At 42.2% G+C, this 25,660-nt stretch overlaps 1 protein-coding gene across 2 annotated transcripts in view; it reads left to right on the forward strand.

The window, feature by feature from the left end:
* The window catches only part of QSOX2 (quiescin sulfhydryl oxidase 2), a 36,735-nt gene extending 24,694 nt beyond the window's left edge, over nucleotides 1-12,041 (forward strand). For both annotated transcript variants that reach the window (XM_039507077.1, XM_039507076.1), the window contains exons 9-12: nucleotides 2,208-2,330; nucleotides 3,468-3,618; nucleotides 8,625-8,813; nucleotides 10,993-12,041. In XM_039507077.1, coding sequence (XP_039363011.1) covers nucleotides 2,208-2,330; nucleotides 3,468-3,618; nucleotides 8,625-8,813; nucleotides 10,993-11,540 — 1,011 coding nt within the window. In that variant the 3' untranslated portion in view covers nucleotides 11,541-12,041. The remainder of the gene's footprint in view (nucleotides 1-2,207; nucleotides 2,331-3,467; nucleotides 3,619-8,624; nucleotides 8,814-10,992) is intronic.
* The last annotated feature ends 13,619 nt before the right edge of the window (nucleotides 12,042-25,660 follow it).

Here is a 25,660-nt window from a genome sequence, read left to right on the forward strand (position 1 = left end):
TGAGGGAGCCACCTAGGGATCTGGGGCAAAAATCAGTACTTGGTCCTGCTAGTGAAGGCAGGGGGCTGGACTAGATGACCTTTCAAGGTCCCTTCCAGTTCTAGGAGATTGGTATATCTCCAATTATTACATTACATTTATGCATAGTTTATATCAGATGCATTTGAGGTTTTGTTTTTAAGAACTTAACTCCTTTTTAAACTAAATATTTTGTGATCAATTAATAAAAACATCTATGTGAACTTAGATTTTAGGACTTTGTACACTAGCCTCATAAAAGCATTTATAGTGCTGCGAAGTCACTAAAGTCTGTGCTCCTATCTCCTGCTCAGGGATTTTCATTGTTGTAGGATTAGTTTCTTGGCTATTTGTGCAACTTGCAGTAGCCCTTTCTTTCGAATCCTCCATAAGACTGATACCTATCTCAGATCCTCTATTATGAGTGCAGCTAAAATGGGGTTCACATGCCATATGCTTCTTTGTTTCCCCTGCCGTTTCCACTGGTCAGCATTACTTTGGGAAGATGTTATAACTTTAAATACATAGATAATATCTACCGTATACAGTATCAGTATTTCAGTAGTGTACAGTTTACTCATATTACGGTAGTTTATAGGAACCCCAAATCAAGGGTTGGGGCTCTCTGTGCTAGGTGTTATGCAGATAGCAAAGAAAACAGTTGCTGCTCGAGAGTTTTTCATTAAACCAATTAAGAGAGCTCTGGGCTAGAAGAAGAGCCAGAAGAGGAGAGCAAACTGGATCATGAATCAAATAGTTGGAAGGAACCAGTTACCTGCCAGGACATATCTTATAAACAACTGAACAGTTACTGCAGAATGAATTTTCATTTCTATAGCATCTCCCATTGTAATGTTCTCTACATATCTGATAAGCAGACATAGGGACAACTTCCCCTACTGTTGAAATGCTGCTACCTTTGGAACTGTTTAACATGGAGCATTTCTGCTTCCTACCCTAAGCTGTTGTGTATAGACTCCCATATGCAGTTGAAACAGCATGAGGCATTTAAGTATGCAAAGTGTACGTACCCAAATTGAAATTGATCTGGACCAGTTGGATTGGGACCTGTATTCCTCATAAATAATACTGAAAAGCGCCATTGGAAGCAACTCTCTTTACAACTCCTCAAAGACAGCAGCATGGTGCAGTTTGTCTTGTCCTCCATCTGTGTCACTGACGGGAAATTTGCATCCCAAGTGTTGTCTTTACTTGTGGCTGAGGTCTTTGATGCTATGTGCAATATAGTCAGAACAGTTTACAGGTTTATGCATCATTGTCCAGAACTGATTTGTTTTTTTGTTTTTTTGTTTTTTTAAAAAGGTCAGTTCCCAAGAGAGAACTGAAAAGCTTTTGGAAATTAAGAAGCCCCAAACTGTAAGAACATGAAAGTAGACTTACAAATTACAATATACACCTCTACCCCGATATAACATGACCCGATATAACATGAATTCGGATATAATGCGGTAAAGCAGCGCTCCGGGGGGGGGTCGGGGGGCTGCGCATTCCAGTGGATCAAAGCAAGTTTGATATAACACGGTTTCACCTATACCGTGGTAAGATTTTTTGGCTCCTGAGGACAGCATTATATCGAGGCAGAGGTGTATTTCCAATTTTAGAAGTGACATTACATCTCAAATAAAGTAGGGTCAGATTGAGTCAAAAGTTTGATGGGAAATCGCCATGGTTTTGGAGGAAGCATTGTGACACTCTTCCACTTGAGTCAGGATTGAACCAATACTCTGGCATTATTATTATTTATTTCTATTAGGGGCTGGTATCATTCAGGAGAGGTGTGAAAACGAGGTTCTGAACATTAAAAGTCCTCTGGAAGTGCCTGCCAAAATTCCATCTTGTGGTGTATTCTGCCAAGCTAAATTCTCCCTGCAGTTGGGATACAATTTTCTTCACATTCTGTCTTAAACTGCTGTATTATGTTTGCGTTTGCTGTAAAATACCAGCTGCATTTCAGTGGTGAGCAAAGTATGTGTACAGATGTTAAATTAATGCAAAGTGGGTATTTACTGAAAAATATAATAAGTGATTAATTCCAATTGTATGTAACAAAAAATCTAGTATGGCAAGTTTAATTAAAGCTTTTAAGAAGTAAAAACATTTTAAAACATGAATTGGTCTCACCGTAATGAGTGCTTTAAAATCTATGGGTACTTTCTTATTTCCATTAGTTATTTCCTGGCCGTCAGCCCGTGGTGAAGTTGTTAGAGACCTTGCAAGAGTGGCTGGTGAGCCTTCCATTAGACAAAATCCCTTATGATGCTATCCTAGATCTGGTCAACAACAAAATGCGGGTAAGCTGTTACTAGTTTCCAGCATAAAATACAGAATTAGTAAAGGATAAGGTTCTGTATAAATCCAAGACACCACTTACTGATGCCTCCCTTGAGCATAATGCAGTTATAAGAAGGTTAAAATGGAAATAAAGTGAATTCATTAACCAGAAAAAAATCCCCATGAAGGAACTTAAATGAGAGACATGAAGTACAGTGCAGCATAGCACAGTCCTCTGCGTATGAACGTGCAGTCTCTGGTGTTACAGATCTTTCCTTTGCATGCTCAGATAATTCAGCGACTCTGATGAAAATGTTTGCTCAATATCCTTTAAAAGAGAGAGACACACACACAAAATATGAACATTGCCTTTCTGGCAGAGAAGGGCAGCACAAATCAATTCCACACATTTATTGTATGCCGAGGCACACCTCCCTCTTTATTTCCTTCTCCTCTGATGAATGGGACTTTTAGGACTGTGAATTGGACCAGTTATTGCCAGCACTGTGATTGTCCTGAAGGCCAGAGTTTAAAAGCTGGCAAAGTTAGCCATTCTGATTTTACATTAACCCTGAAGACTTTTCAGAAACTAGGTGTTGAGGAGAATAAAAAAAAAATTCTTTGTCTAGTGTTTTTGTAAAGAATCTTACAAATTAGGATGACTAATATTTTCCATCACACTAATAACAATACATTAGAATAAATACACTGTCACAAATGGATCATCTTTTTTTTAAGTTAGGATCTATTGTCATTAACAGTAGTGTTAACTAATACATTTGGAGGCTGGTCCTGAAAGGCAGCTTTTATTCTACTCACCTAAGCTGTGTTCATCAACACTGCTTAACCAGAAGATAATACTCAACTAAAAGAATGTCCAAACATCAACCTGTAATATCAGCATTGTACATGTTTGGCTGTATAGGCTTGCTTGTCTAAGGCCTTTTTCTACTAGTCACACGTGCATAAAGGTCTGTTTCTTTTAACTGACTTATTGAAATTACCAGGTAAACACAACAAGAAGAGGTGCACACATACCAGACCTATCTTGTACGTTCAGGAGCAATTAACAGACGTGATAAGTTCAGTAGGAAAGTGTCATTTTCAAGTAATCTGGTCCCAGACTGGACACATTTTAAAGAATATTTTCTTTTCAGATTTCTGGAATATTCCTCACTAACCACATTCAGTGGGTTGGCTGTCAGGGGAGCAGACCGGAGCTAAGAGGTTATACCTGTTCCCTCTGGAAGCTGTTCCACACCTTAACTGTTCAAGCTGCAGTTCGACCAAAAGCCTTGATCAACACAGGTAAGCAGCAGTTATGCAGAAGAACTAAAGGAGGGGAGATCTTCATGTGGCAATCTAGCTGTGCATAAATTAGCATAACAGATACTGGATTTGAATAAATCTCTGCTCAGAGATCGCACACACAGGCTTTAATAAAAGATGCAATCCAGCTCCATGGAGGACATTGACATCCAAGGCTCAGTTTTTCAGTTCTAGACCAGTAGGGGTCAGGGCATATCTGCTGCAACCCTTCTGGTTGACTCAAGAACTGTGTTGATGGGCTCTGAAAGGAGCAACGGCCATCTTTTCTCCCCTGCAGGAGTGGTTAAGTAAGGTATATGGCCTTGAAGATGGAGAAAAATGAAACACTGATGAGTGAGAATGTCTTTGAAACACTGAACTGATGTTTTTCCCAATGGAGTGTGTGTGGGGGGGGTATGCAAATCTGTTTGTTAGGATACATCATATTCTAAATCATAGGACTGAATAATTATTTCAATTGCATTTTCATATTGTAGGTCAACCATGAAAGTTTGTGCCCAAAGTTTGTGATATTTCTTCTTTAATAGCAGACACGCCAAATAATTGCTTATCTTTTAAAACCACAGGGGGGTATGAAATTTTGGTATCGATTCATATTTAAGAAGCTTGTATACATTGTTGGTCAGATGTACATTTTATTTCCATCATGGTTAGAAGACTGAATTATTGATGCTAAAATGAAATTTTCTAAACCATTTTGTATTTGACAGGACAGTATTTTATTCTTGCTCTGTTGTATTTTTTAAATATTTGCGCTGATTATAATGTCAAAGCAATGTAATGGAAGAGTTCTAGAAATGTTATAGCAAATGGATAAATTATGGAATACCTTTCAAATCATCTTTTCAGGAATAGGGCAAGAATAATCTGAGGTTGGAAACTACCCAATTAAAATTGAGGCAATCATTTTCCCTTAATTATGGCCCCAAATGCTCTGTATGCTAAAAATCCACTTTGGTTTCCATCAGTCAGGACGGACTATTTAGTGATAGAGAATATGGAGGTTTGTACCTTTTTTGCTGATATACCTGTTTGAGAGAGACTTTTTGTAAAACAAATGGACAATTAGTTTAGGCAATTAGTTTAGCCGGTATAATTTACACCTCCCAGTGCTCTTTGTTCACTCATTCCACTTGCCACAAAAATGCTGTAGTTTAGCAGTATGATTTTTCTTTTTTGTTCTCCATAATTTAACCATGCAAATTTGCATCTTAAATTGCTTCTATATTGCAAGTGTGTTTTCAAAGAAGGCAGAAATTTAAAGTATACTCGAGAACCTGAAAAATCTTCAGTACACTTAACTATCAATTTAAAACGGGGCAGTTATTTGATGATCACTTCTTATGGTGAAAGAATTGGGTCAGTCTGAGACTGTCGGATTATGTCTTGGGAGGTTTTCCTCTCCTTATTGCTTGTTTAAATCCCATCTACTAAAAAGCATGATGTACTCCCTAATCCTTCCCACCACAGGTAGGGTTTTATGATTCTTGTCCACTTTAAAGATTAGGGTTACCCTGAATTGCAGTAGTTTGGGAGGAAAGAGAAAAGAAGGATTACGTGATGATACATGGCAGATGTTAATAGAAGATCCATCTCTGGGCTGATAAAAGAAAAACAAACAAAATGAGCCATTTTGCGTTTGGATTTTTTATTTTTTATAAGCAACAGTATTTTCTTGGTAGTTCTAGTTACTTGTAGAGTCTGTTAGCTAAGGTGAATTTGCTCTCGTTTTCCTAACATATCATTTCCTTCAATATATATTTGCAGACACATTGTTAAAATGTGGGACTGTGTGGTCTGATCCTGCAACAGGATCGGTGTAAAGGAATCTAGTGGAATCTTAGTGCTTAAAATCATTGCAAGAATTCAGTCCTGCAAATCCTTAGTTATATGAGCTGCCGTGTTGAGATGATGGGGCTATTCTCATGAGTAAATATTACATGTGTAAGGTTTTGCAGGATGAGATCCTATATTTGCTTTATTGATAACATCCAGATCTTCTCAAGAATCTGTAAATCAATAAAATCACAAGAAACCGTCAAAAGATGAACATTGCGACACTTGAGATTTCAAGGATTTAGAATTTTAAGAGTTAATGCATATGGTTAAATCTGCATGTGATTCTTTGCTCCTATGTAAAGGGGCTGAGTTTGCCAGTAACCTGAAGAATAGCATAAACTGCGTTTGTTTAAAAAAATTAAAAGATCAATCTTTAAAATACTGTTGCTTAGTAATAGTTTTGTTTTGCCTGAAATTCATGTTGGCTTCCTAAAATTATTTTTCAGCAGTTCTTTTAATACTCACATTTAATCTGCTTTAATCTCAGTTGTTTTTTTATTTATACATGTCTGTTCAATCACAGATATTGAATGTCTGAGTAGAGATTGTTCACCATTTATTACTTCTCTTTGGTTTCAAATCATTTCTTTTTATGTTTGAGCTTTCATGTTTACAGCATAATGCTGCTGTTTTGTTGCTTACATGTGTTTTATGAATAGACCCTTGTGCATGTGTTTCTGGAGTACGTGAACAGTTAATATTTTTAATAGCTTGTGCTAACAATTTTTCCAATGAAAAGTGCAGGAGGTTGTAGATGCACTACAGAACTGTTTTGAAATTAAAGTACTTCAAATATAATTATATTTAACATTAGTAAATGTAAATAAAATGTTTGTATATGCCTTTAGAAATATATATTCAATTAAATGCTGTAATCAATTATGGTAGAACCTTACTGTATCTCATCCCATTATAGATTGTTGAATTTTTGTTCAGCTACAGTAGTTGCTAATTCAGTCAATCAATTCAATCCAGGATGCTACATCACAAAATGTACTACATTTGGCAAAGGTTTTTACGTTAATTATTTATGATAATTCATAGTATACTAGTAAATATACTACAGTATGTTTTACAAGAGAAGTTAAGTACTGGTCAGACATCTCTACGCTACTCTGCAATTAAATCTTTGAGAAGTACTGTAAGACCACTCTGTTTACTGACTACGGGCCCATGGAATTTGAATAAGGACTACTTGTAAACACTGTATGCAGTCATAACGACAGGATAAGGCTCTTCGTTTGCAGAGGGCTTTGCAGTTTTTCTGCACTGCATAATCACTCATGTATCTTCAGCATGAGCGTGTAAACACTATGAACCAATAGTCATGATTCTACCAGAAAATCATTCCAAAATTCTTATTTTTATAAGTGTTACTTAAATAAAGTCACTGTATTAAATATACATATGTATGCCTTTGTGTTTATGTAAATGTAGTGAGAATGCAATATTTGTGTTCCTCAATTTACAGAAAATATTAATGAAAGGTGAGAGGCAGATTGTGGTTACAGAGACATCTTTACCTGTTTGAGGGGTTTTGCTGTTTGTTTGTTTTTTTTTAAATAAGGTCACCCAACATTATAGTATCTGAGCTCAAATTTAATATTGAATTGACATTGTGTTCATTCAGTCATTGAAAGAGGTCTTGGATTATACTCTTTTTTTGTAAAAATCACTTGCTATATAAAGAAACTACACTTGGCTTCGCAAAGCCAAATCTTACACTGTAAAAGCAGCAAAGAATCCTGTGGCACCTTATAGACTAACAGACGTTTTGCAGCATGAGCTTTCGTGGGTGAATGCCCACTTCGTCGGATGCAAGAGTGGAAATTTCCAGGGGCAGGTAAATATAAGCAAGCAAGAAGCAAGCTAGAGATAACGAGGTTAGATCAATCAGGGAGGATGGGGCCCTGTTCTAGCAGTTGAGGTGTGAAAACCAAGGGAGGAGAAACTGGTTCTGTAGTTGGCAAGCCATTCACAGTCTTTGTTTAATCCTAAACTGATGGACACAAATCAGACATTAGGAATGGCAATATACAAAAACCTGTAGGAGAACACTTCAACCTCCCTGGCCACACAATAGCAGATCTTAAGGTGGCCATCCTCCAGCAAAAAAACTTTAGGACCAGACTTCTAAGAGAAACTGCTGAGCTTCAGTTCATTTGCAAATTTGACACCATCATATCTCTAGCTTGCTTCTTGCTTGCTTATATTTACCTGCCCCTGGAAATTTCCACTCTTGCATCCGACAAAGTGGGCATTCACCCACGAAAGCTCATGCTGCAAAACGTCTGTTAGTCTATAAGGTGCCACAAGATTCTTTGCTGCTTTTACAGAACCAGACTAACACGGCTACCTCTCTAAATCTTACACTGTGACTTGAGCTTCTGAGAAAAGTGTTTTACCATCTGTGCTGCACATAGATCTTGTAACTGACTTTCTTCTCTGTATTGGCAAAGTATCTTTGGAAAGGGGAAATAAGTGAACACCATTGATTAGCTTTTGATACATACACCTCTACCCCGATATAATGCGACCTGATATAACACGAATTCGGATATAACACGGTAAAGCAGTGCTCCGGGGGGTGGGGCGGGGCTGCGCACCCTGGTGGATCAAAGCAAGTTCGATATAACGCGGTAAGATTTTTTTTGGCTCCCGAGGACAGCGTTATATCGAGGTAGATGTGTATATATAATGTTAACTTTCCTGCATTCAGTTCACTTTTGTAGAGTCAGATATCTTTAACACTCTGTGTCTGTCTAGTATTTGTTTACAACAAGGTTTTATTTGTATAAATAGCTAGTTTTATTAGGCAGTAGAACTATTTATGCAAAACTGTTCACTGTCCACCTCAGTTGTGATTCACTGAGGTGCAGTTGTTGTGTGAGCTCACTTGTACGATGGATATCCACATAAAGGAACATCTGTAAAATAAAACCAACATTCTAAATTTGAAATGCCAGCAACATTGTGTGGAACCAACAGGGGGCAACAGTTCCTTCTCTTCCCGCCCTCCTCCTTCCCCCGCCCCCCATGATTCATTTTTATTTTGGCGTGCTATGTATCTTGCTTATGCAGGTGAAAAAATGTTGGAAGCTGTGTTTGTTCAGGTGCTGCTAACATGGACCCATTGCTCTTTCCAGGTTTTGAGGATAATCCCCAAGTGGTCCTACAGATCATGCGGAGGTATATTCAGCACTTTTTTGGGTGCAAGGCTTGTGCACAGCATTTTGAAGAGATGGCTAAAGAATCCATGGATTCCGTGAAAACCCTAGACAAGGCTGTTCTCTGGCTGTGGGAGAAGCACAATGTAGTGAATGACAGGCTTGCAGGTATGGGAGATCTGGCATGTACCAAAGCTAGCTTTGGTCTGGTGGCTATGATGATAGTACTGTTACACAATGTAATTTGAACAAATAGTGGTCTGACTTCTGGGGGTGTTCAAAAGTTACTAGAACTGGTCACAGGGCACATTTCCAATTCCAACAGAAATAACTGCAGAGTGAGTAAAACTTCCATTTAAAGCACACTGCTCTTCAGGTCACAGTGGTTCAGGATACAATAATGTGTGTGGTGGATGCTCCATTGTTCTCAAGAGCATCAGTTTTTCTGAAGTTCCACCTGTTGTGTGATGAGATGTCCTTCCAGCATGCGTTTCAAAGCCTGTTTGAAACTGAGCAATGCAGCTTAGCTACTTACTAATCTGTCAACGAGAATAATTACAATTCTTTCCAGAATGTTTCAGATCACCATTAAAACCTGTTTTCATTTTGTTCTAGCTGGGAATACAAAAAGCACTAGAGAAATGTAATTGAGAAGATGATCATAATTGAACAGGATTCTGTTCCTTGGTGTAGAATGGATTAAACTATTCATAAATCAATAACTGAATAAACTAAAATTATTCTTCAAACACGATTTGTTTCCCTATTAGAGCTTTTGTTATAACAATTGGACTAAAACACCATGAAACTATTAGGTTGTATTTAATTCATTGTGTTGCACTGGTGTCCTGTAACTAAAAAAACTAAAGAAAATTGGTTTCTATTTGCACTTGGTACCTGTCTGCTGTTATGGATTAGTGTATGTAACATTACTTACAATTCAAATGTACAACATTGTGTTTATTTTCTGGGTAAGTTGCATTCCCAAGATATGTGAAGTTTTAAATATTGTTTTGAATACAAACATTTTGTCTTGTGCCTCCAAGCAGAAGAAGCATGCAACATATTAGATACAATTTCCTTGTAATGCATGTTACCAATGTATGAGGGGGTAAAGGGAAAAATTGGAGTCTTTTTCTTCACAATAGATTGCTAAGTATTGTCAAGATAGAATATAATAGTTTAGAAAAAAATATTTTCTCCTTGGAGAGTTCACTAAGATGCTGCTTTGAGTGATGCAACAATTGGTCAAAGTCCCTTCTAGTACAAATTTTGAACATGCATTGCAAAGAATGCCAAATGATATGTGCTAAATTTGTTAAAATCTGTTTTCTCTTTCGGACTGTAATTTAGGATTCATCTATAGTTTGTGGTGGTTTGTAGGAACTTTACAATGGGTAGGGCTCTCTCTAAAAGCCACTTAGTGAATTCTACAAATAGTTATTTCCTGTTATGTATTAGCATAGTTCTGTGAAATTTTTGAACAATAAATGTGCTATCAAAATCAGAGGTGCTTGTATAGACACTGTAGCCATGTTAGTTTTTTCAACCAGATAAGGATTTTTGTTTTAAAATACCTAACTGAAGTTCAAGGAGTTTATTCTAGAGCAGACAAAGTCCAATACTAGCTATGGAAGACAGCTACCACCAATTAAGACAGCATGACGGCTGCTGCTATGAGAAATTGAAACACTAAAATTGAATCCAGTCCAAGAGAAACGCTTATACATTTAAAATGTTTGTTTGCTTGTTAACTTTTAAATGTATAAAAACCATTATCAAAGTACTGAAAATGGTTTGCTCTATAGTAGTAAAACAGACTTCTGAAATAAGCAGGGTCAGGATGGAATTGTTGCCAGTATCCATAGAAACTTGAAAATATATTTACAAGTCTTTGAATGGCCTTGAAGCATCTTGCCAAAAACTAGGCTTCAGGACTACATAGTACTGTGCACAGAAGAGCAGTTCATTTTGAGCCATAACTTAAATTAACTCCTGGAAATGCATTTGATTGAGTGTTTTTTATCATTGCTAAAACTGTAGCATTTGTGAACTGCTCTCCTGTTACAGGGAGACTGTCATAATTTAATGTTTGTGTCCTCCAAGAAAAAAGCAGTAACTGAGAATGTGAAAATTAACATTTCAGCAAGGACGGCTTTGGATTCGTTTCAAAATTCATTCTTGATCATTCTTAGATTAGTATAAACATGTTGACTGTAGCTTTTTAAGTGTGGCTTTTATTGTTCCCTTAAACTAAGCTTACTACTTGCATTAAATGGAAAATAGTCTCCTCAGTTTCAGATGAGCAGCTGGATACTATTTGTATTTTCTCTTTTTCCTTACTTAGGTGATCCGAGTGAAGATCCAAAATTTCCTAAAGTTCAGTGGCCAACTCCAGACCTCTGTCCTGAGTGCCATGATGAAATTAAAGGATTACACAGCTGGAATGAGGCCCAAGTGCTACAATTCTTGAAGCATCACTATCACAATGAAAATATTCTATATAAATACACGGAAGGCCAGGTTAACACTAATGAAATAGAAGTTGGGGATGTGAGTGAGAGAAAAGACAAAAATTTACCCAAGGAAAGAAGTGGAAACAAAGACAAGATCCCGGATCAACAAAATATGTTGGATTCAAAATCTAAGGTCTTAGATAAATTAATAGCAAATAGCAGACCTGTCAGAGATAGAGGTAAAAATGCAATCGAATCAGTTATCCATAAAGAGACCAAGCCGTCTGTGTCTTTCTTAGGGATTGGATTTTCTAACATAGACATGAGTCTGTGTGTTGTACTTTATGTAGCATCATCCTTATTTTTAATGGTAATGTACTTTTTTTTCCGAATGAGGTCCAAACGGTGGAAGGTGAGGTATTATCGTCCGGGTGTGTAGAACTTACCAGCAATGACATTTTCATTGTAAGTGGCTGATCAGTACCAGACGCAGCTTTAATATTTATGATCAGGGATTTTATACACAGTATTGTTTCAAAACCCTCCTCCCCCGCTCCCAACTCATTTCACCAGTGTTCTCACTCTGTGCTGTAGAGCGTGCTCTAGGAATCCCAGGTCCATAGCACTGACTTAAAGTGTTTACTAAAGGAGAAAGATTGAACTTTTCCATTAACATATCATTATGTACTGTTTGCATCATTTACTGGGCTCTAATGTGAGAAATTGCACTATGTAATTAGTTACTCCAGGTTTTGGAAAGAAACTGAATACTAGTGTGTGTGTTCTGACACAGCCGTTTAATTTTATCCTGAGTTGACTAAATAATCTACCTGTCCACCCGCTGCTCATTGTGTGAGATCTTGTTGCCTTTGGAGAAGCAAGAATTTTGATTTTTCTTCAGAGCAAGAAAAAGTGTATTTGAATAAACTTTACAAGTGTATTATGTTTTTTAAAAAATGAATGTTTTTCTCCATTACATTTTTGCAGTTGGAAGCCATAAGTGTCCAAATACAATTCCTCCCTCTCCCCTTAGTTCCAACCAAGGGAATATGCACTTCCAGGAGGCTCAGCAGTTGGGGGTATTTGGATGATTTGAATAGTGTACAAGATGCCTGATTCTGATCTTGCGTACGGCAATGTCCATTCAAAAGGAACCCTGTTGACTTCAGTGGAGTTACACCATTGTAAGTGAGAGCAGACCCAGGCCCAATCTTTTTGCCTGCCCCTCTGTTCCAAGTTTAAGCAGAGCATTGAATAACCCACTCTTTATTTGCTAATTTATAAGTAGGGAAGTAACTGAGGAATAGTTAGGGGAAATACCGTACTGTTGAATTACACTATTGGAAGCCACGTCTCATGAACTCTAGTACAATGAAACTCTGTGCCCGGTCAAATAGACTGAAAGTCCTGAGTGGTTTTGGTGGCCAATACAAATTTCAGTTCTGGTTACAGTGAATTTCTTACAACATTGTGACACATACAAAAAAAACTTCAGTATAAAGAGTTCCACAATGTAAGCAGGTAATTTAGAAATCTCCCATCCTGAGCCTGCGAGGTGGTGAGGAATATGAGTGATTCAAGACAGTCTCCTTCTGCTAGTGCATTCCACTATTAGGATTAAAAACAACGGAATAAGAATGGCCATACAGGTCAGTCTCATGGTCCTTCTACTCCAGTGTCCTGTCTTCTGACAGTGACCGGTACCAGATGCTTCAGAAGGAATGAACAGAACAGGGCAATTATCAAGTGATCATCCAGTCCCAGCTTCTGGCAGTCAAAGGTTTAGGGACACCCAGAGCATGACTTGTGTCCCTTACTATCTTGGCTAATAACCATTGATGGACCAATCCTCCAGGAACTTATCTACTTCTTTTTTTAACCCAGTTATATTTTTGCCTTCACAACATCCCCTGGCAACGAGTTGCACAGGTTGACTGCATTATGTGAAGAAATACGTCCTTATGTTTGTTTTTACACCTGCTGCTTATTCATTTCATTAGAGTGACATTTAGTTGCAACTGTGCTCATCACTTTTACTCCAATATGGGGTGTGGCAGCTTTTTGGAACATAGAAATTGCCATTCTAGATCAGACTACTGGTCTATCTGTCGAGTATCCTGCCTCTGACTGTGGCTGATGCCAAATGCTTCAGAGGAAGGCATAAGAAGCCATGAAATGAACAATTACAGAATTACCAGCCCGAAGTACAAGTTTCCAGATTTCAGCGGTCAGTCGGTGGTTTATGGCGTGGAGCATGAGGTTTACAATCCTATCTAGTGTAACTCGGTGTTCTTCTGATCCATATAAATGTCTAATCTTTTTTTTTAAACCTGTCACGCTGTAGCCTCAATGTTTTCCTTTGGCATTGAGTTCTGCAGATCAATTATGTTGTGTAAAAAGGTATTTCCTTATAGCAGTGTTAAAGTTAACTCTCAGTTTCACTGAATGTCCCCTTGCTCTTGTATTATGAGAGGGGGAATAAACAGCTCCAGGCAAATTCAATCATTTAGTCCTTCATTTTATTAATTAATCTGTGTACTTCTGTAATGTCCTCTTCTTATTTCCACTGCAAGCCGTATTATAAAGTTAAAACTTAGCAGTAAAAATTAGCTAAAACTTAGCACATACGTCTCAACAAGGACATTTTTTTTTATTAACAAAGGGAAATTATAGGGATTTGTGGGTCAAACTGCAGCTTTGTGTAACTTTAAAAGAAGGCAAATGATTATTCAAAGAAAGCCAGTGCAAAGGTACTAGCAGTGACTATTGCATATTTACAGTAACCACTTCAAGAAATTTAATCTGCATACATTTGTGTGTGTCTAAAAATGCCTAAATCTGCATTCGCACGATAAGTGCTGTGAAGAAACCATTTAACTCATGTTTTCTTATGCTGCCTTAGGGCTAAAGTTTGTTTATGTGCAACGCCTGAATAAATGGGCTTTGCATGAGTGACAAACCCCACCTGTATACCTGGAGCTAGAGGGTGAACACCCATGCAGGTGTTCTGCATTCTGTCCACTGCCTGGGCCCCTTGGCAGTGTGCTGAGGTAGCAGAGTCTGCCGTAGGGTGACCGTTTTATGCTTGGGGTATCTGTAAAGTTGTAAGAATTTCTGCCGAAATGGATGGGAAGAAGCAGCCATGAACGATTTCACGTCAGTCTGCATTTTTCTAAGTAAATGGATGTTTTTTAAAGGTGTGGCATGATGGACCAAAATGGCTTCCTCCCTCTTTGGTGGGATTAAGAATCCCTGTAAGGTCTCCTGGGGCTCATTTTTAAATACTCCGAGAGATGGTGAAACAAGAGTGGAAGTTAACAATTACAGTTCTCAGTCTGATCAGTGCCATTGTGCTTTGTTATTATAGGGATTCAAATAGTGGAGGGCCCAAAGGGAGGAGTTTAGAACAGAGGCCAAAATTTTGGAACTTGGAGGGGTTAAGCCAGGCCCCTAACCAAGTGGCCTGATTTTTTCGGGTGGACTTGACAAAGCGGAGGGAGCTCAGCATCTCTAAAAGTTCAGCACCTGATTTGGAAAATGTTGATCAGCCTCAGAGGGATCTTTGAACTTACTAACAGCAGCACGGATCACACATTTTAGTATTAAATAACACTGGCTTATTTTTTAACTCTGCTGGATGTGTAGAATTGGGTTTGTTAGTTTTTTGTCTCATTTTATTTTCATCAGTATATTAATTGAACCAATCAAGCCAGTGAAGGATCATGGGGATGATTTTGCCCTTAGAACAGCTAGTGAGTGATGCATTTAAGAAAATGTTCTTTGTTCACTGTATAAATACTGTAAGCTTTCACTGCCTTCATGCTGTTTGAAACATGGGAAGTGGAACAGATACCCAAACTTCCAGCATGGCTTTTTCTGCCTCAAAGAATACTAATAGATGTAAACAGAATTTGGATTATCCAATCTTGGTATTATGGCTAAGTGCTGCCATGTAACTGGTACATAGCTTTCATTTTCATTGGTAGCAGTGCCCACCTAACTTGGAAAAGCTACCCTGAACTTCAGGTTTAGTTTTGTAAATCTCAATTTGTGCTGTTATTATGTAGGTTTAAATTGACCCGTGTTATTTCCTTTTGTGCGTGATGATTGTCACGATGGATTTCCACTTTCAGTGCTATAATAATTTTACTCATGATTGACTGCGTCTCCAGAAAGTGTTAAGTGTCCATCATGAGATAACACAATGCTGTTTTGACATGCTGTATTACAAATAGTGTGTCATAATCTGGTTATTTCCTTTATTAAAATGCCTTTAAAAGCACCTATTCAATCCTGGCATTTTGATTTTATAATGCGCTAAGGTCCAAAATTTGCAAGGTGAGATAAATTGATATGTATGGATCATACCAGGCTTCCAACTTCAGGAAGGAATTTTGTCCATCGTAACACACTGAAAGGATTCTGTGCTATTCGGATGTTTTCAATGTGAAAATATTAACCTGCAGAAAAAAGTGAAAATAACAAATATAGGGACCTACTAGGTCTAAGGGGGAAGGGGATGCTAGTGCCAAGAATGCCAAAATGAAACTCTTCCCTTGAGTTCCAATTTTAACTGCAAATTGTGTGTGTTTCACGTGACTCCTGTTTAGAACTGGACGTTAGTACCATTTTTACAAAAGGTTCAAATGTATTTTCTGTGTCTGAAAATGTTGACTACAAGCTGTTGAGACTGAATATAACCGTTCAGTAATTTAAGTGTTTTATTTATTTTTGATTGAATGACTTGAATAAAAGAGAAAGTAGTGGACATGAAAATGTCAGTGTGATACCTCTCTCTAGCAGAGAAAGCGCCCATTTTGTACTAAACTGTAAATGAATGTGCTCATTTAAATAAATAAATTGCAAACATTTTGAAAAAATGCATTTTTATTTTTGTGGTCAAATCCTTTTTGATCTGGACTTTTAGTACAAATTGGGGAATGTTGCAAGAATAACTTGCTTAAAGTGCATTTCAACCAGTAGGGGGCATCATGTGTTGTTACACTTTTAAAACTATTTGGCCTGAACCCAACACTTAAGTTTAACACTTTGAATTTCCAAATTCACTTCCCCTCAGCCCCCACTCCCAACTTCATAAAGCATTAATGTAAACGGCATATTGGTGAAGCTGTGTCTAGTGGGGATGAAAAGCTACTTTCTGTATTTCACTTTGTTTCATGGTTCTCTGTGAGAGCTAAGACAAAGGAACTTAACTAATAGCCAAAGTATTTGCTTCCTCGCTGCTGCTAATCTTTTGGGCTGTGATTACACTAGACATTTGTTAATTTCTCACCAGTGAAAGTCCTCTGATGGCAGCAACAATGGGTGTGCTAAAGTTGACCCTGCCACTACTGTTTAACCCTGCTCAAATCAATTCTGGGCAACACTACTGAATGTGCTGAAGAGAGTGCTGACTGGAAGACTGCTACACAAGGGCTACTGTCAGTGGGAAATTTTAAGGAAAAAATTGGTTGTAGACAAGCACTTCAAAGTTGCAAACTTCCTTACAGAAAGGTGTGTTCCCTCATTGTAGCGTGTGACCCTGGCTAGAACACATAGGATTTGCTCACTAGGTGTTGGGAGGTTAGATTCCCCCCCCCCCCGGAAGCCCCTCAAGCACTATGGAGCGATCCTGTCCTGCTTGTTGAAGTAAAATTCCCCCTTGCCCCAACTCAAAGTAACAAATGGTGCCTCCTTTTAAAATAGGGGCTGGGAGTAATCTGTGGAAATCTTATTTCAGTACCAGTTAAACTGATTAGAGTTTCAATCTAAACCAGTTATAAAACCCATATTTGTTACCATAGGGACAAACTAGCACAACTTCTGTAAAGGACAATTCTGCCTCTAATATTAAAGGAGAATATGTTGACATAATTTATTTGGACTTATAAAAGCCTTTGACAAAATCCATAAGAGAATTAAGGAAACTAAGTTCTCCTGGGTCAGAAACAGGAATAGATGGTCAATTTTCATCAGGATGGAAAATTAACAGGGGGTTGTCCCAAGGATCTGTACTAGGACTTGTTTCATATGGACAGTGTGAGGTGTCTAAAATTGCAAATACGATGTAGGTCAATCAAAACAAGAGAAGACCATGAGGACCTCCCAAAAGTGCTGTTACGGCTGAGGTGGGACTGAGAATGAGCTCCCACCACCTATAAAAAGCAGTGGGTGAGGGGATGTTTTTATTGGACCAGCTTCTGTTGGCAAGAGCTCCATGTAGCTCAAAAACTTGTCTCTCTCACACATCCTGGGACGGACACAGCTCCAGCAACATGGCCTATAGAAGAAGGTGGGAAGAACGTGGGTGCACATTTAGTCTAACGGGGGAAAGGCCCTAGGGTGACCAGATGTCCCGATTTTATAGGGACAGTCCCGATTTTTGGGTCTTTTTCTTATATAGACTCCTATTACCCCCCACTCCTGTCCCGCTTTTTCACATTTGCTGTCTGGTCACCCTAAAAGGCTCTCTCATTGCAGTGTGTGTCAGCGATGCCAACAAATACACTATAGTTCCTAGCATAAGGTGACTGGTGGAGCAAGCAGTTTCCTTCTTTTTGTAGCAAGTTACCAAAGGGCAGTAGTAGATACTGGTTATAAGGAGGGGTGAGGCTGGCCTGTATGCTTCTGTGCCAGCAACTACTGCGAACAGTGGGAGGCATTTCAGCCTTAGCCCAGAAGTTCACCCGCCTCAAGCAGGGCAGCCTTGAGCCAGTAGGATTTCTGGTGGCCAGTCTTTGAACTGTCCTCTGGAACAGTGGTTCTCAACCAGGGGTACGCAGAGCTCTGCCAAGGGGTAGATCAACTCATCTAGATATTTGCCTAATTTTACAACAGGCCACATAAAAAGCACTAGCGAAGTCACTACAAACAAATTTCATACAGACAATGAGAAAGTCAGCAATTTGTCAGTAACAGTGTGCTGTGACACTTGTGTGTTTATATCTGATTTTGTAAGCAAGTAGTTTTTAAGTGAGGTGAAACTTGGGGGTACACAAGACAAATCAGACTCCTGAAAGGGGTAAAGTCATCTGGAAAGCTTGAGACCCACTGTTCTAGAGGGGCAGGGGGACTAGCAGGCAGAGCAAAGCGGGATGAAAAGCACTGCCCTTCACAGCCAAACTAGCACCATATCATGAAAGTAGCAACAGTGAATGTATCTAGTTTGCTGAATAAAGATACTGAAATTGCTGCTTCCCCATCCATCGGGTTTCCTGTACACACACAACACTGATACTGCTCCTCACCGTCATATCAGCTAAGGATTGGGCTTAGATTGCAAATGCTTCTCCATAGGTGACAAGCGGGTGCATAACAGCATCATGGGGATGGTGAGAGGAGAGCTGAGGAAGCCTGTGTTGGCAGGCCTTAGACTAAATGACAGGCTGAGGTCTGTATGAGCCCAAGTTAAAGAGAGTGGCATGTTTGTGATATCAGCGTATGCCGCTCAACAAGGAAGTAATGAAGAAGAGGAAGGTGTGTTTCCACCAAGCCTGGCAGACACAGCAGCCCCTGAAGAACTGCTGGTGGTGCTGGGTGATGTGAATGCACGCACAGGCAAAAACAGAAGGGGGCTTTTGGGACATGCAGCCTAGACAGATGACTGAGGAAGGGAAAGCTGTCTGTATTGCCAACCGATGGATGACAGCCAATACATGGTTCCAAAACAGCATGAGCTATTTGGTTCTGTATATCAGGTGGAAACAAAATCCAGCTCAATATGATGTTGGTGAGGAAATCTCAAAGTGATACCTAGCAAGATGGTAGCACTGCAACACAACCCCCTTGGGGCAAAGATTGCAATAGAGCATTGGGCAAGGAGGGAACTAAGCTGAAACGAAACAAGATTAAAGTTGGGGAAGTGCAGCAAAGAAGTTTGGAAACAGACAGAGAGTAACAAAGTGAAACTAAAGCTTAACTAGTTCAAGTATGTTGGTGACTGGGTCATGGAATAGGCACACTTGGGTGTGAGTTACTGCCCAGACTGGAGAGTATTGGAAGAGGATAGAATAACATCTCAGGTGTTGTGTATGAAAAGCATATGCCACTGAAGGCCCCACTGCATAGAACAAAGGTGCACCCCACAATGCAGTATGTTGAGAAGTATGAACCTACAGGCTATTGCCCAATGCTGAGAGGTGTTTGAGATAAGATGTCTTCACCCCATAAGAGAAATTTCACAAAGAGACAGATTTTGAAATGAAAATATTAGGGTGGAAGTCAAAATCCATGGGGTGGCTGACTACATCCAGGAAGTGCAACTTTGCTGCTTCACACCCACAGGGAGAATGAACGAAGGGGACCAGGTGAAGAGAGCAGGGCAGGTGAGGGTGGTAGGAAAAATACCCTTAGGAAAACCAAGGAAGAGATGGATGGATTGCACCCAAGAAGATGGTAAGCAGGTGGCCCTCAGTGCCGCCTCGGATAGATGAAGCTGGTGGGCGCTTACACAACAACCTGACCTCAATCAATGGGATAAGTGACAAGAAGAGAAAAACATGAGGGACTTCAGTGGAACCTTAAAAAACCTTGGTGGAGGGGGAGCCAGATGGGGGATGAAATCTAACTGTTCCTTCCAATATGCATTACCTGGCATCTGTCAGTTTGAAGTGTTCATAGACTGGGTTCTAAAAACAATGACTCACTCAAAGCCCGGGTTGTATTACAGCAGTGCCTAGAGGCCTCGAACAAGATCAGGGCCCTATTGTGCTAGGCACTATTCAAACATGGAATGAAAGAGTCCCTGCCCTGAAAAGCATCCACACTAAAGAGACAGACAAAGGGGAGTAGGGTAAGCAGCGGCGAAGCCCCTTGCCCAGGGTTAGTGGCAGAGATGAGGATAGAACTTATGTTGGCTGGTTCCCACTCCAAAGCCTTAGTCACTAGCCCATTGTGAAAAACGTAAAACTCTGCTTAGTGTGCAGTGGTAATCAAAGCAAGTAATGTTTAGGGTATAAGCAACCTCCATCAGCCCCACACCTGGCCTCTTGACAGACAGAGACCAGGCTGAAGGGAGGGGGAAAAGATGGACAAAATTCCAGTGCAAAGGAGCCCAGAGAGAGAAAGAGAGAGAGACTGAAGAAACTTCTGCCTCTGAGGCAGAAAATTGGAGAGCCACGTCTGTGCATTCCAGCAGGTGCACGTGCAGAGGGTGCTGACAGAACGACTGCCTGGAGCCCACGAGGAAAAAGGATCTCTTTTCTACAACCAAGACTTGAAAAGAAAACCAGCAGTTACCAAACCCAAAGCCAAAATTACTGGTAAAAGAAACAAACCTGGGACTCACTGCCCCAGGATATCACTGGGGGCAAGAAAGGATCAGACACTGATATGGGCAAGGAAAGCAGCCACAATTTCACTAAATAGCCTTGAGTGTGGCTCCTCACATGCAACTCCCCCTTCCCTCCACCCCTTCACTGTTTCTGCTCACACCTTGCGCCTTTTCTTACCCTGCACCTTGGGGACTTAAGGAGCAGGTATGCTGGGCCTTTACTCACAAACTCAGCTAAGAGCCCTGGATGGATGCCCGGTTGGTAGAAATCCACTTTTATTTGAGCAGGCAGCCTCCTTGTGTGCCTTGCAGGGTTAGCTGCACAAAGATGGGCAGGATGGAGGCCTTATCACCCAAATGTATGTCAAGGGCCATCCTTGGAGCCCTCCGATTTCTGCCCTGGCCACAAGAGAAGCACAGAACATGGATCATTTCAATCTTGTGAAGCTATTTCCCTGCTCTTGGAGCCAGGCAGTAATTTAATCAGCAAACATTTCCACCCACAAGAGTGACGGCTGGACTTGAAGCATCTTTTCTGCTCAGCTCCTCACCTGCCTCGTTACTAAGCATTAATTTACTTACCAGGCTTCTGATTTACTAAACAGCTAATGTACTTTAGCTGTCCAGGTTGTGTTCTGTAAACGGTGACATGCTGTACCACCACTGAGGATTGGGTTCCTTCCACCTGATAGCAGCAGCGCAGTCACCCACTCGGCTCTAAATCTTCTAGCCACGCTGAAAAGGCAGCGAGCCTCGCACCTGCCCAGCTGAGTGTGCTCTCTAATGACTGACAGCCCAGTACTCAAAGCCCTAATAAACATTTGAGACTGTTAGTGGAGGAGACAGCTGGAGTCAAAGTCAATGCAACCCTGACTGACTTTTGCAAGGGGGTGGGAAGGGGAGGAAAATTAATCTTCCTTAAGGTTGGGGGCTTCCCGGATTTGGTATTTACCTGTGATTGTCCCAGGCACAAAAGCAGCTTGTTACATTTTTTAAAAATAATCTGATGTTTTAGTATTTTTCTTGAAGAAAAAAACCAGCAAACAAATGCAATGGAGATGTTCAAATTAAATCCACCCGCGTGATTCCTGGCCTCAAGACAAAGGCAAACATACAAGTCAATTCGCTTTATGTTTCTGTTAGCTGTAATTTACCAGTGAATGATTACGCTAGGGTTGCCTTTACAGAGGTGCTGGAAGGAGAGGTGCTGCTGCAGCCTCAGGCTTCCTTGAAGTGGTTTTCATCATACCCAGGTTTACAGTTTGGTTCAATGGCTCTCAGCACCCCTGTGCCTTTATCTGACCAATGTCGTGCCAGCCTCCCCACTGGCTGGAGAAACACCTTCTCCTGGCTAGTCCTGGGGATCACCCTTGGAGCTTGCCGCTCTCCGATGCCCCCAACACACACAGGCGGTTACCCGCTGCATCTGTTCATGACTCATTCATGTGGCTGGAGCACTACTTGAGCCGAGCTCTCAACCAGGGAATATTAACTCTGGCTGCTGGGGAAAAACCCTGACCATGAGTTTTTCACCCAATTAGCCTCTTTTCACTGCAAATCTAAACGGACCTGTCTAGTCCATAACCTGTTTTCCGTAGGAAACATAGTCACTATTTATTAGTTTATATAGCCAGGTGGTGGTGGTGGGGGGGAGTTAATTGGAGAAATTTGAGTCCTGCAAAGAGGAAGGCTGGACGGGCTGTTTAAAATGGAAAGTTGCCTACAGAAAAGCAGGCTGCAAACAAAGCGGGTGTCTGGTTTCATAATTAATAATGAATGCGACAGGCCGGGGAAGGGTTTTATCCGCTGACATATACCCGGGGCGCTACGTCACTGGCGGAGCTTTACCTGGGGAAAAGTGGAAGCGCCTCCCTGCAAAACAAGCCCCCTCCTGCTTGAACCTGCAAAAAGCCACGTGCCTCAGGGACGGGGCTCGCCGGAAGCGCTTTGCATCGGCCAGTGCAGATCGGTCAAACCCCAAACTTGGCGGGAAAGGATCCGTTTAAATTAATATTTCGAAGTGGTCAGAACACCCCGGTGTGACCCTTCCAACCAACCAGGGTCAGTTCTTCAGGTCAGGGTGACTTGTCCTTCTTTACTAGCCATTGACAAATTCCGAAACCCGCCTTTGAACAGCTGGAAGAGAAGCTAAACGAGTTGCCATTTGAAGGCCCCGCTTTGACGCACCTGCTCTGCTCCGATTTCATTGCCCGCACGTGAACGGTTTCAAGATTTCGTTTTTTTTCTTTTCTTCACGATTTGGGAAAAAATAAACGGCCAAAAATGCTCCCAGCTGTTTTTAAACCAGCGGCCAGGCCCTTCCCGAGAGCTGGGGGATTCCTGGGGCATCAGGACAAATGCTGAGAAGTCCCTAACCAGCCTCTTTCTCTTTAAAAAAAACGTTCCCGTTTGGTTGGTTTGGTTGTTTGGTGAGGAAAAGCAACACCCGCCGGAAAATGCCCTCTGCCCATTAGCCCTTGGGGAAAAAACTAGTAATTGTCGCTAGATCTGAGCAGAGCAGGGGGAGCTTCCGCTGGAATCTACCCCGCCGCCTGGAACTAACCCCAGGGCCCAGCGCTGTGCCAGCCGCGCTCTCATTCTCTGGGGTGTGTCTGCACCGAGCAGACCTGGCTGGCTGGGGGGCTTTTCCCAGGGCAGCGCCCCCCCCTCACTCAGGGACTGGCGCCCCCTCCCCCAGGCGTTTGATCCCTGAGAACAAATGTACCCACCCCCTGGGCCTTGCTAACCGTGAGCAACTTGTGTGCGATGGAACCTGGCACCCAGCGGAGCCGCTCCCGTAGTCAAGGCGAATTCAGTTCGGTCCCTGTCTCGCTTCTATTTCATCCCCCCCCCAGCTAATTAAAGCGGAACACTGAGGGGGGGGGGGGTTGCTGTGGCTGACAGGGCTCAGTGGGCGGGTTACAGCAACAGGGAAACCGGCTGCTGTGTCCCAGAGGATGAACTCGGTGGCTTTTTATGGTGGATTTTCGCGACCCGTTGGATAGTCGGCACCTTCCCGCGACTATAGAGCGGGACACAGAATCTGTGACCAGCCCCGGTCATGGCGCAGCTGGGGAGCGGGCTGGGGTCTCCTGCAACGCTTCTTTCCTCCTTCCAGCTGCCCGGCAGGTCTCAAGCCCTCACCCAGCTCCCGACCTGATGTTTTCACCCCCCCCCCCTTCCCCGCCTAGGGGCATGAAGGAGAAACGAGATTCCTCACGCGGGGGCATCGCAGCGTGGGTCATCCTCGCGGACATACTTCGTGGGGGGAATCTCTGGTGTCGGCCCCTCTCTTGTCCCCGGGTGTGACTTTGGGGAAGCAACACGAACATCTGTGCTCGCAGGCTGCCTGCCGTAAGCCGCTGTTATTAATTTGTAAGCCTCTCAAAGAGGCGGTAAAGGGATTCATCCAGCTTAACTGGCTCACAGTAACAACCATAATTATCAGCCCCTGATGCGGGGGGAAAGACACACACACACACACACACACACACCCGTGCTTGTGCTTGAGTTAAACACGACGGCCCAAGCGGAGAGGTGTGAAACACACCACGCCAGGTGCCTGGGAACCCAGGGCCGATTCCCGAAGAGAAGAGCACAGGGCTGTGGGGGGACGAGGGGGGTGTCCATCGGTCCTGACCAGGCTCAGAGGACAGACGAGCCTGTGACCTATATCCGACCGCGGGGAGAACAGAGTGACCCAGCTCCAGGCAGATGCTGGAAAACCAAACAAAAAAACCCTGGAGTGAGCCCCGAGGGTCTCCTCGGCCAGAGCCAGCAAAGGGCGAGTCCCCGGGGCTAGGGAATCACCAGACCCGTTTGCCCTGGGGCAGGTTTGCCTCGGACTGTTCGCAAAGTCCCCCCCACCCCGATCTGTCCCCAGGTGCCTACGCCTCTGCCGGCCTTGCGGGACTCTGCGGCCACCCGTGGGCACTTTCCTTCCCGGGTCCCGCGGACGCCACAGAGTCGTGTCTGCACTTTTCTTTTCCAGGCCTCCGCTGGAAATTAAGCTAATTAAAGGCCCCCAGCTCGAAAGGCCGGAGGGGGACTCAGGCGGGCCGGGCGCGAATCTTCACACCGACCCTTGGCTAAATCAGCGTCTCAAAGCGCATTAGCGCCCCAAATTCATTAACTAATTAGAAAAACAAACCATCAACCTTTAACCAGCAAAGCTCCCGAGACGCGGGGCAAGGGGGGAGGGATTCCAGCTTCCGAAAGGGAAGGTTCTGCCAGGGAAATGGAAAAACCAACTTTCCTTGGGGGAGGGGCAGAGATTTTCGAATCCACCTTCGGGAAACTAACGATTCGTTTGTTTGTTTTGGAAATCGCAACTGGTCTGCGCTACCTAACGCGAAGCTGAATTTCCTCCCGGCTTATAGATTCCCCCCGGCAAAGCCAGGGAGGGTCAGAAATCGGGAAACGCCTGAAGAGTGGGAGAAAACATCTCGGATTTCTGGAGCCCCGTCAACAAACAACGAGCATTTGCACTCGTTCCCCGCGCTACTTTTTGGCCTCGATGGTTATTGATCGCTCTTTCCTGACTGAATGTGGCTATTACCTTTGTCAAGGGATTATTTAGCCTCTTAATTTACAAGAAATATTTGCTTTTAAGCAGTTTTCCTTTTTTAAAAAGCATCTTTGATGTGTAGCTCTGCCCTGGCCCTGCAGCTACCTCCTGGTGTAGTTAGTGAAACGGGAGGAAATTGCAGCCGCGCAGGTTTGAAGTTCCAAGGTGTATTTTTAAAATGCAGCAAACGAGGTTTTTTTTTAAAACAAACCAAACAACGCTTTGTAGTTATGTGGCCCAGCGTTTCTGTTCGGGGAATGATTTATTTCAGGCGCACATGGGTGAAAATACAATAGATTCCCTCGGGTCGCACAGGGTATTTCTCGGGTAGGAAACAGTTAGGAAAACCAGCCCCCAACCCCTTTAAAACAAATGCTCCGATGCTGACATCTGACAACCAGCCCCCACCACAAACCCAGAGGAAGGAATCGCTCCTGCACCGTGTGCGTATGAGCCGAGCAGGGGCGGAAACACCCGCAACTCGGCCCATTAATGGCCTGATGGACCGAGGGAGACTTTTGTGGCGGGACAAAGGAAACGCGTCTTAACGAAAAGGGAGCTCTGCATAAAGACAATGAGCCGGCGCTGGGGTCCGCCCAGCCCCATTGTGCGGGCTGAAAGCTGGACACGTGTATGGGTATGTCTGGGGGGCGGGGGGGAGACCACACGCCAGGCTGGCTGGGCGTCCTGTGTCAGCACCATGGAGAGCTCCCCCTCTTTG

This window comes from Mauremys reevesii, linkage group 19 (assembly GCF_016161935.1).
Source record: "Mauremys reevesii isolate NIE-2019 linkage group 19, ASM1616193v1, whole genome shotgun sequence".
Lineage (NCBI taxonomy): Eukaryota > Metazoa > Chordata > Testudines > Geoemydidae > Mauremys > Mauremys reevesii.